This window comes from Rhinatrema bivittatum, chromosome 9, assembly GCF_901001135.1.
Source record: "Rhinatrema bivittatum chromosome 9, aRhiBiv1.1, whole genome shotgun sequence".
Taxonomy (NCBI): domain Eukaryota; kingdom Metazoa; phylum Chordata; class Amphibia; order Gymnophiona; family Rhinatrematidae; genus Rhinatrema; species Rhinatrema bivittatum.
The window spans coordinates 161,437,123-161,449,270 of NC_042623.1; the positions used below are offsets into that span (position 1 = coordinate 161,437,123).

At 43.8% G+C, this 12,148-nt stretch overlaps 1 protein-coding gene across 4 annotated transcripts in view; it reads left to right on the forward strand.

Moving 5' to 3' along the window:
* The first annotated feature begins 945 nt into the window (after positions 1-945).
* AMMECR1L (AMMECR1 like) overlaps positions 946-12,148 on the forward strand; it is a 52,577-nt gene continuing 41,374 nt past the window's right edge. The window contains exons 1-5 of one of the 4 annotated variants that reach the window (XM_029615846.1): positions 946-1,162; positions 6,156-6,255; positions 6,529-6,963; positions 8,892-9,002; positions 10,284-10,319. In XM_029615846.1, the coding sequence (XP_029471706.1) occupies positions 6,557-6,963; positions 8,892-9,002; positions 10,284-10,319 (554 nt within the window). In that variant the 5' untranslated portion in view covers positions 946-1,162; positions 6,156-6,255; positions 6,529-6,556. The remainder of the gene's footprint in view (positions 1,163-6,155; positions 6,256-6,528; positions 6,964-8,891; positions 9,003-10,283; positions 10,320-12,148) is intronic. The other 3 variants (XM_029615843.1, XM_029615844.1, XM_029615845.1) reach the window with 3 other exon arrangements.

A 12,148-nucleotide genomic window follows, 5' to 3' on the forward strand; every position in this document is an offset into this window, starting at 1 on the left:
CTTCCTATCACTACAAGACAATGTCCAACTTCATGGTAGCCTTACTCCTACAAATCAGTGCAGGAGCTGCCAGAATGGAAGCCGGACTCGAAAAGCTTTTCGATATACCACTGTAGTCTCCAGAGACGGTACTTGTTCTCCCTCTGGTATTCTTGTCATAAGCCAGTAACTAAGGAGTGCAACAGAATTCACACATTCAGAGACGCTGCAATACGGATCTTTGTGCTGTTGCACCTGCAACTAGACCGACGGCTTTTCCATCCTCGAAGAGACAGGAGTTCTGTGCATTGAATGCATGCGTATACGGTCTCTCCAAACAAACAGATAATCTTACACGTGGCACTCAATTCACTCCATTTCGTACCCTCCTTCCCTCAGCATTTGACCAGGAAAGCAATACTTTCACTATCCCGTGTTAGAAAGTGATCCTCAACCCATCAGCCCCTCACTGTACCAAATGCGGCAGGGGCCTCTCTCTATTTCTTCACTGCTTCCACATCTCTAACCAATGCCTGCCTCCGAGATTCCAGCAACAACGTACCAAGCACGCTGGAAGACTCCCCCAGCATAAGACCACCCCGCATCATCACAACCGATCTGCAGTTGAGTTCTGAGTTGCCCGCCCCTCCCCCCCCCGACAAGCAAAGTAAACCGGGGCTCGGGCAGCAGAGCACGGCTGGCGAGTGAGGGACAGGAGCAAGCACCTCGCCACCAGCCTTCGGGGAGGTGCTGAAGGAGCGTGGGGGTAACGCAGCCCTCAGGTACCGCGGTGGCATTGTAGCCTAACCCCCCCCAGCGTGGAAAGAAAACAAAAAATAGGCAGCCCGATTGAGCGTTAAATAGCCCGATCCGGCAGCCCTATCGGGAGAGCCTGCCTTTAGGAAATATCGCCGCCTCTCTATGGTTAGGTGCGGGGTGGATGGGATGCTGGCGCGCCCTGCACGTTGTTCCTGCATTACGTCACTAGCGGAGAGGCTGCCGGGAGCGTGGCGGACCGGGGCTCTGGCAGGTTTCCGGCTTCCTGTCCGGTTCGGCCCGAGCCCATGGCTCCATGAAGTGGGGGGAGGAGGCGGGGCGGCGGGGCTGACGGTCGGAGGGCGGCAGCGAGGGGAAGGGAAGTCCTGTCCGTGCGGCCCCGCCGGCTCCTGACTGTGGTCTTCAGGTAGGATCCTGCTGAGCTCAGCAGCTGGGAACAGAGGGGAGGGGGGTGAGACAAGGAGAGTGGGTTGAGAAGATAAAAGGGGGGGGGGGGGGTGAGGATAAAGGGAGACTAGTGGAGAGATGGAGGAATGATGAAGGGGGTTGGGGAGTGGGTGGGATGAGTTGATAAATGGAGATAGGGGAAACTGGGTGGGGTGGAGATATGAGAGAGAGAGCTTTGATATATGGGAGGGTGGTATATAGATGAAGGGTTTGATGGGGGATCTGGGTGGAGAGGGGAGATGAGGGAGGTTTTATAAGGGAAAAAGGAGATATGGGGAAGGTTTAGGAATGTTAGTTAAGAGAGAGAGAAGAGGAAGTGGGACGGTAACACAAAGCCTACACAGCTACTTCAAGTTATCATGCTGTTTTAGAAAGGGGGGTTAAGATAGAAACATTTAAACAACTGGGAGGCTTCCATATAGGGCAGCCAGAAGGGGTGGGTGAGGGTGCCAGTGCAACTCCCTTTCCACCTCCATCCCCACCCATACTGGGGCTTCCCTGCTGTAATGACAGCAGCAAAAGTAAGCTGTGGTGCAGTCTTTCCCATGTGACTGAATACCTCATCGGAGGGGTTTTCCCATCAATCCCCTGATTGCAGCATCAATAATATATATTTTTTTTAATATATTCCAACTTTCCTGACACTTCAAAGCAGATTGCATTCAGATACTGTATGTATTTCCCTATTTCCAGAGGGCTTGCAATCTATATTTCTACCTGAGGCAATCGAGGTTAAAGTGACTTGTCCAAGGTCACAAGGCATGTTAGTGAGATTTGAACCCTGGCTTTCCAGGTTTGTAGCATGCTACTCATCCACACTTTATTGGAGGGCCTCCCCAATAGCCCAGGGTGATGTTTAGCTCCGCAACAGTCCTGCTTCTGTAAGCTACAGGAAGGTAACATTTTCTGTAGAAAAAGGTATATGACAGAAGGAGGAAAGTTTAGAGGAAATATGATGAAATGCTTCTTTACTGGGAGATTTGTGGCTTCTTGGAATCACCAACCTGCAGAGATAGTAGCAATCAGAATGTGACAAAATTCAAACAGAAATGTGGCAAGGGTGAAGCCAGGAGTTCAAATCAGGTCTGTAGTGACATAATACAGACAACAGACGTGGTGGATGAAAAGGTCTTTATATATTATGCTATTAGGTTAGGAAAGGAGGAAGAATTTGGCATTGATGCCATTTTGTCAAGTCTGGAGAAAGATCAAATCTACAAGATCTTCTGTGGATTAGAGATACTGATTTAGATCTTATTGGGGTGGACACTAAGAATGTTGCATTTGGTCTAGCCAGAGGATGGAAATATAGAATATGACAGCAATTAAAAATGACAAGACCCATTTTTCTTTCTGTGCAGTATTATAGACCTTTCTTAGTCCTCTGATGTTATTCTCACTGCTTTGCAGCTGTGGATCCTCTGTGCTTATTTCTACTTTCTTGAATTTTATCTCAATTTATGCCTCCACTGGGAGGTTATTTCATATATGCACTCTTTGTGAAATATTTCTTTATGGTACTGCTGAGTCTATCTTGTTTGAATCTCAAATCATGACCCCTTTGTTCTTCACTGCAGAATGTTTGCTTATTATGCATTATATATAGCTTTGATATATTTGAATTTGTCTGTCTAGCCCTCCTGTTCTCTAGGGAAATGGTTCTTGAACTGGAAAGTGTGGGATGGATTACTGGGGAGACAAGATGTTTGATTTGTCATAACGTAATTGGAAAAAAGCTAATCTTCCTTTTTTTGGGGGGGGGGAGGGGAGAGGCAGGGGATAAAAACATTACAGAGAAGAAAAAAGTGGGGGGTGGACAACATAAAGTTTGAAAAATACTCTTCTAGAGTATGTATATATTTAGCTTCTTAATTCTAGTACTGCAGATTCTTCACTCTTTTGGAAACCCTTTTCTTGGCTACTTTAAACAAATCCAGAATTTGTCACTATACTCCAATGTCTTGCCAAAGATCTGTACAGAGGCATGATCACCTTTTTTCCCCTACTGGTTATACATCTCCATGTGGCACCCTTGCATTTCTGTGGTTCTTACCATTGCTTTTTTTTTTTTTTTTGCACTGTTTTGCAGCCTTGAAAGCATCAGATAGAATCACCCCTAATATCATTCTTCTGTTTGGTATTGCTACAGATTGCTTGAGGTGCTGGGTCTGTTAGGGGAGCAGGTTGGGTTGGAGAGGTGAGGGTGAAAGGGTGCTTGGGGAGGGAATAAGAGGAGGATAGGTTCAGGGACAAGAAGGGTAAAGAAAAAAGGGCTGGGGAGAGAAGAGAAAATGAGTTAAAGGGGAAGAGAGGATGAGGAAGATAGAGAAGAAGGTTAGGGGCAAAGGAAGGAGGGGTGGGAGGAGATAAAGGGGGAAGAAATCAGTGCCCACCAGGGATGGGGAGGAGTGCTGCAGTCAAGCTAGAAAAAGGCTGGGATTATAGAGGGGAAGGAGAGAAGGCTGGAGTGGCAGAGGGGAGAAAGAGGGACAGTTGGGCTTTGGGAGGAGAGGGGTTGAAAGTTCTGGGGAAGGAGACGGAAGGAGTGGTGAGGTGCCGGGATGAATGGGAGGGTGGGAATTACTCCCACTGCAATGCATTGTGCCCATCTTCTAGTCACTTATGAAAATATTGATCAGAATTGGATCCAGGACTTAGCCTTCCAGCACTGTACTGCTGACCCCTTTTTCCTTGGGGTGAAGTCAGTTTACCACTACTCTGCTGATTATCTCTCAGTTTCTAGCCCAGTTTAAAACCCTTAAGCCCACTCTTAGGTTGGTAAATCGATGTTTGTTTATTAAAATGTCTTGATTGCTTTATGCACAGGCTCTAAGCGATTTACACAATAACATACATAATAATTAACAAATAAAGATTAATAAATAATATAAAATAAAACGACAATCGAAATCACAAGTAGACAATCCTGATAAGCATAAAACAGAAAAGGTTGCTTGCCAAATCAGGAAAGCCTTTGGAACTGTTAATCTATACTTAAAGACTGAGCCTTCTGTATGTGACAGTATCAAAAGCCTTATTGTAATATTTAATCTCTCTCATGTCGCCCCTATTTTGCCTTTCCTCTAGGGTAGACATGTTTAGATCTTTGTCCCCATATACTTTACAACAAAAATCACTGACCATTTTAGTAGTCGCCCTTTGGAGAACATAACTTGCCATACTGGGTCAGACTGAGGGTGCATCAAGCCCAGTAGTGGCCAATCCAGGTCACAAGCACCTGGCAAGATCCCAAACAGTAAATAAATCCCATGCTGCTATTGCACAGTGATAAGTAGTGGCTATTTCTTGTCTACTTGGTTAATAATGGTTTATTGACTTCTCCTCCAGGAATTTGTCCAAAACATTTTTAAATCCAGCTATGCTAACTGTCTTTACCATAACCTCTGGTAATGAATTTCAGAGTTTAATTGTGCGCCGAGTAAAAAAGAATGTTCTCAGATTTGTTTTGAATGTGCGACTTACAAACTTTATGGAGTGCCCCCTAGTCTATGTATTTTTTGAAATATTAAATAACCGATTTCATTTACCTATTCTATTTCACACATTTATTTTATTTAAAATTTTTATATTCCGCTTTTTGGCACTTCAAAGTGGGTTACATTCAGGTACCGTCGGTATTTCCCTATCCCCAGAGGGCTTACAGTCTACATGATTTTATAAACCTCAGTCATATCCCCCCTTGGATGTGCCTTCTCCAAGCCGAACAGACCCATCCTCTTTAGCCATTCCATCCCCTTTATCGTTGTGGTCGCCCTTCTCTGTACCTTTTCCAATGCAACTCTATCTTTTTTTTGAACTGCGGCAACCAGAGCTGCACACAGTAAGGGAGAGCCCCCTACTTAGTTCATCAGCACCAGAGAAGAGGGAGAGCCCCCTCCCTGGTGCTTGGATCTGGCACCGAGCCATCCCATTTATATCCTTTTTAAGGTGCAGGCTCCAGAATCGTACCTAGTATTCCAAATGAGGTCTCACCAGGCACTTTTTTTTTTTGTCTGAGGACCATTTCTCTCCCTTGAACATTTTGTACTGTTTAGTGAGCCCCTATTTTTTGCATTGTGCTGACGTGCAAGGCTTTGGCCTCATAACATTTGGAGTTCAAGTTGATCTTGCCTGCTTTGCTCTGGTTGTGACTGAATGACTCTAGTGAACGTCACCCGCTAAGGGGAAGAGTTGCTTTTGAAAATGGTTCACTCTTGCACATGGTCAGTGGGATAGGCTAGGAGCAAGAGGACTCACATTCTCCAGTGCTGGCTGGGAATAAGTAGGGAGGTAGGGTTACTCCCTCTTCTGATACCAGCAGGTAAGGTGGAGGCCCGCTTCTCCAGTGCCAGCTGGAGAGACAGGGGGCTACTTCTCAGCTGAATGTGGTGACTGATGCTGGTTGGTGAGGTGGGAGCAGGGTTTTCCTTCTCTGGTGCTGATGGGCTTAGGTGGTGAGTGGAGAACTCTCCTCTTTTCCAGCGGAAGAGGTAGAGGGTACTTCCTCTTTCCATTGCTGACGAGCAAGGCAGGGGACTTCCGCTACCCTTCATTGCCCACTGGTTGGAGCAGTGGGCTCTCTCTTTAATGTTCATGGCTGAAGCTGAGTGCTGGGGTTGTCCTGCCCTGTACTGATGAGACTAGGATTGCAAAGGTGATACTCCATCCAGTACCTGAGCTGGGCGGGGGTGCTCTCCTCATGCAGTGCCACTGGAAGAAGCACAAGGGGATGCTTTTGTTTCATCTGATGTCAATGGAAGAGAGTGAGAGCTCTCAGCTTCTCCCACTGATATTAGACCGGAACTCTTTCCATGCAGGTTTAATGGACGAAGCCAAGACAGGGGAGGTCTGCCTCTGTCACATCTGCTTTTCAGTGTTCTGTTTATCCAAGAGGTTGTATTACACTTTGAGACTTCGGCCTGCTGATCTAACCCTGAAATCCTCCTTTTCAGGTGCAGGAAGCCGGAATGGGACAGGAAATCTCAGAATCCCTTCCATACAAAAAATAATTTGCCCACTGGTCCTCCGTCAGTCTCGCACGCACTGCTTCCAGTAAGTATGACAGCAGCAGTAAATGGAGAACAGATCCAGTAAAGGCACAGACAGTAATATCATTTTTCACTGTTAAAGTAATTGTTTCTAATTGGGCTACTAGGGTGCTGTGTTTCATCCATGCTGAACACCCAAGCCTGCTGTTGCCCATCACTACCTTCCCATTCTCTCCTTCCTACATGCTCCTATCACCACCTTAATATTTTTACATTTATTTTGCCTGAGAGAGAGTGGATGACAAATTATGGCCCCCTGTGTTACTCTTCCTTCTAGGGTTCTGCTGCTCTGTAGGAGAATCAGGATGGGGAAGAGGCGCTGTGTCCCTCCACTGGAGCCCAAGCTGGCGGCTGGCTGCTGTGGGGTGAAGAAACCCAAACTGTGTGGAAGTGGGACTCATAGCCACGGGAACCAGGCCACCACCGTCCCGGGCTCAAGCTCTGGCGTCCTGCAGAATCACCAGCATACCGAAGGAAGCAATGGCAGGGAGAATGTATCCAATCTAAGTGTGGGAACTGGAAACCCTCCGATTACCCGAATGAATCCCACCTCAGGAGCTCTGAGCCCGCTCACCCGACCCAATGGTACCGCCAATGGTACCAAGAGCCTGGTGGTGACAGCCGAGATGTGCTGCTACTGTTTTGATGTTCTCTACTGTCATCTCTATGGCTTCCCTCAGCCATGTCTACCACGATTCACCAATGACCCATAGTGAGTAAATGTGAGCCAGAGAGAGGGAGGGACAGAGCACAGCAGTTGAGCAAGAGGGGGAAGTAAAGAAGGAATAGGATGAGGTGAGATGACCTAAGACTTCCATGGGAGAGGGGAAAGCAAAGTATGGAAAGCTGTGCCTCCCATCGCCCATGAGATAGAATTAGGTATATAGGCAGCCTAGGACGTCTACAGGCGTATGGGGAAAATTGATTTAGGATGCCTATAGAATTACTGGTGGGGTACTCCTGTGTCTGCCATAACAGTGGATGCCATGCCCAAGAGCTCAAACATGGGAGAAGTTACAAAGGACAGGATTTAATGAAGCCACAATACATTGTCTTTGACACTGTGCATCTTTCGTTATTTTGATTGTGCCCCCTAGCTCTTAAATTATAAAACATTGCAAGTTCCCTATATACCTTCTCTACCCATTTCATGTCTCCCCTCACTCAACCCTTTTTTAAGATGGTGAATTCTGTATGTAAGTTGATTAGTACCCTGTATGTTTATTTGTGTCACCTGAAAACTTTTCCGCATCACTACTTGCTCCCTTATCCAGATAACTTATAAATATACTGTATTAAACAGCCCTGATCCCAGCACAGATCCTTATGAGAAATCACTGTTTGCTGTGAAAACGGAACATTTAGTTCTACCCTTTTTCCATCTCTCAACCAGTTTATGATCCATGAAAGGACTTCTTATCCCTTGAGAACTAGCTTCAGTAAGAGTCTTTGGTGAGGGACTTTATGAAAACCTTTTTGAGTCTCACAATTATTATGTAAACAGGAGGCCCCTTCTCCATGCCCTTGATAACACTCTTGAAGAATTCCAACAAATTAGTGAGACACGGCTTCCTTTTTTCTGCTATACTGCCCCTTGAGTTTGGAGATTCAAGTGGCCAAACTCATTTAATGGACAGCTTTGGCTGCTTGGTCACTGGCTTTATGCCACATTGCAGCCTCCATCATGACTACCTCTAGCTGGTTATGGACATTGCTGTTCAAAAACCTCTTTTGAATGCCACGCTATTTCCACATCACCCCTTCTTTTCTGAACATCAGTGGCTTCCCATCACTACTCTCACATCTGCTGCTGAATACTGCTCCTTGCCTTCAGATTCTCACAGCTGATGTGTACATGATCGCTTCTTATTCAGTCAGTTTGTCGTTATGACTCTCTCTTTATCTGTGCATTTGCATTCTTCCTTCAAACTTTCCAGACCAACCTGCAGCATGGACTGCTGCTCGTTTTGTTTATGAAGCATACTGTCACTTGTATTTATTGCTTTCAATTGACTGCTCACCTTTTCATCATCCTCTGCGCAAGTAACTTCCTCCTTCTCTCTTATATACCATTAACTAACTGTGATATTTTGAACAAAAGTGTTTTATACATATTGAAATACAGTTGCAACAGTTCTGTTGATTCCAGGGAAACCTGGAGTTTTAGTAGTTTGCGCTACCTCTTGGAGGATTAACAAAACAGATGTAGTAATCCATGAGTTTTAAGATTGCATTGGTCCCATATCCCAACTACAACAGGTTTGTTTTTTGTTTTGGTTTTTTTTTGTTTTGTTGGTTCTCCAAAAGCTAGATTAACCTATTAAAACTATAAATATGTAGAAATCCCAAATTAATTTACTCCCCAACTTATTTATTAAAAAAAAAAAGACCACTGTAATTCAGGCAGGTAACACTTACATGCTGCTCCATTATGAGAGTACCGCATATCTGTGTTAGTGCCACCAGCATGCTGTCCTGTATCGCCCCATAATATTCTAACCTGAACAGAGATCATCTCTTGTACCAAGTTATTTGTTAGTTTTGTGATTGACTCCCGGTGCTAGGTTGCACCCTACCAAACATCTCTCTTTAGGCAGAGCTGAGCCTGTGAATCTTCTCTTTGTTTTTTTTTTTTTATAGTCCTCTCTTCGTGACATGGAAAGCTGGGCGGGACAAGCGACTTCGTGGCTGCATTGGGACCTTCTCTGCCATGAACCTCCACTCAGGACTCAGGGAATATACATTAACCAGGTGAAGATTTGCTTTGGGAGGAAACTCTTGTAAGAGTGTGGGTAGAGAAAGGGGCCTAGCATGAGTTGATTTCTGTCAACCAGATTCCGGGTTTTTATAGCATCTGGTGGAAAATAATTTTCTAATTAAATCTCTGTGCAAGGACTTTGCCAAGCAAAGAATGTGTTCGTTACCAGCTTTCCAATTCAAACATCTGTTTGCATGCATCTTGTATGAAAAGAGAAGCTATTAAAGGATACAGATGTGCTAATTTTATTAAAAAAAACAAAAAACCACAACTTTTTAGCTGGTAGATTCATGATCAGCATTTGTTGCTAGTTTTCCCTGCAGTCTGGCCTGAGGAAAATCCTAAAAATACCATTCCATACTGCAGTGTGCACAACATGTCTTTGGCTTGTGTCACATTTTTCTTTTCAAGCTAGAAACCCAGCACTGGCATGAATCATGATGGTGTGCCCCATGTTCTTTCTCTGTGGAGCAATTCCATGTTTGGGCACATCTGTATATATATTCCTGCTAGCATCAGTCGCGTCAAGCTGCTCAGGCATCAATAAGCAGCAGGAGAGTATCAAAATCTTTCTGGAGGTGCCTTTGTAACCTACAACCCAAGCATATCTTCATTCCTCCCACCTCATCCCTTCAGCAATCATGTGTCAGCTGCCTGTGTCAAGGGATGTCCTCCCAAAATCAACACGCAAAGCAAATATATAGTCCCTATAAGAGGGCCAGAGTGTAGGTCGCATGAACATTTCTTAAAATGCAAGGCCAAATATGCATTTGTTGCCACTTAGAGCAGCAGATTCCTAGACCCCCACAATATAAGATTCATCCTTTCTCTGCCCCCCCCCCCCCAACATTTTAGCCAAGCTTTCTCTTCTTAAGCTTGTTTGCTTGTCTCTCACCAAACTCAATCACCTCGTCCTTTGCTCAGCCTATCACATTTCAAACCTCCTCCCCTCTCCCTGCTGAAAGGTACCACTCCCTGCACCGGTTTTCACTTGCAGCTGCTTTGGTAATGTGTAGAGATGTGACACAGCTGCACTGTCTGTTGCCTTAGAAGGACTTGTTGGTATGTACCTAAGAATCATATTGACTTGGCCCTATGCTAAAATGAGCTCTGCTGGGCTGATATTAGAGTGTGTTGGTTGGAATATAGAGCTACCACATCCAGTTCTGTCACTCACTGCCTGCCCTTGAACAAGTCTTGTAACTTCTCTGTGTTCAAAAAATTGTAAGCTCCTTAGGAAAGGGACATTTTAACCATGTGGATTCTCTTTGCAGCACTGTGTACACTGATGGCATGTTGATCATAAAACGGTGAGAGAAAAAAAGAGGCCGCAAACTCACCACGGGTGGAGAACAACAACAAAGCATGAGTGGTGGTATCAAAATAAATGTCAATTAAAAGACTATAAATATGACTATAAAAGCACAGCAGTTATAAAAATGTAGATATTAAAAGTAGATTCATTAGCAGCTGATCAAAATAAAATATAGAAACTCAAAATATTCAAAAGTAACCCTGCATGGCCATGTTTCAGCAAACTGCCTGCATTGGGGATTCGTTCAATGGTGGGGCATAGGGTTTCAAACATTGTTGCCAACAAACATACAAAATGCAAACTAGGCCAGTGATTCCCAAACCTGTCCTGGAGAATTCCCAACCAGTCAGGTTTTCAGGATGTCTGCAATGAGTATGCATGAGATAAATTTGCATGCAATGGAGGCAGTGCATGCAAATCTATCTCTGATTAATGTGTAAAGGGTAATTCCTGTGTGGAATGACTAATATATAAAAAAAAAAAAAAAAAACCCCAAAAATATTAAATATTACATAAGGTCCAACAAAGCTGATGATATTCTGCACAAATAAACCTAAATATAGATCTACTCAGTCTCAGGGAACTTAAGGGCCTGAGAGGGACTCCGCAAGAAATTTAACTCCAAATCTTAGGTAGCCATATAGAAATTAATAAAATGAATGGTTAATAATGATTATTCGGAAAAGGAGGAGAGGGATAATACAAAATATGAATCTTATTGTGATTAATTTACTATTTAATTTTAAAAAAATCATTTATTGGAGTTCATTAAAATACTAATAGTAATAAGAATTAAAATAAAAATAACATTAAAAATGTTTCATGCTGCGCTAGTGGGACACTCATGGATATTACTGCAGAAGGATTATAGAGAAAATGAATTAAAACTGCCAGCAGTGACCCTGCTAGCTTCCAGCAACTAAGGTACCCATGGAGAATCCTTTTTTTATTTTCCTTCTAAACTGAATTATAACCAAATTCCTTTAAATAATTAATGGGCAGGTAGATCAGTTATAAATGTAAATCATTGTAAGCATATAATAGGCATAAGATCAGAGTGTGCAAGAAATTCAGCAAATGTGAGTTGAAAGCATAAGAATGTAAGATTTGCCCAACTGGGTCAGACCAAAGATCCATCCAGCCCTGTATTCTGTTTCCAACAGTGGCCAATCCAGATCACAAGTACCTGGCAGGATTCCAAAAGGTTGATAGATTCCAAGTTGCTTATCCCAGGGATAAGCTGTGGATTTCCTCCAAGTCCACCTTAATGATTTATGGACTTTTCTTCCAGGAACTCGTCCAAACCTTTTTAAAAACCAGCTACACTAACAGCTTTCACCACATCCTCCGGCAATGAATGCAGAGTTTAATTAGGCATTGAGTAAAAAAAATGTTTCTCCTATGGGTCTTAAATGTATCACCTAGTAACTTCATTGAACATACTTTTTGAAAGAGTAAACAACCGAATGTTTACCCATTCACTCATTTTATAACCTCCGTCATATCTCCCCTCAACCGTCTCTTCTCCAAGCTGAAGAGCCCTAAACTCTTTAGCCTTTCCTCATAGGGGACTTGTTACATCCCCTTTATCATTTTGGTCGCCCTTCTCTTTTCTAATTCCGCTATAACTTTTTTGAGATGTAGTGATCAAAACTGCACACAATACTCACTGCGGTCACAACGTGGAGTGATACAGAGGTGTTATGATATTCTCCATTCCTTTCCTAATAATTCCTAGCATTCGATTTGCTTTGTTGGCTGCCGCCACCACACACTAACCAGAGGATTTCAACATATTGTCTATGATGATGCCTAGATACTTTT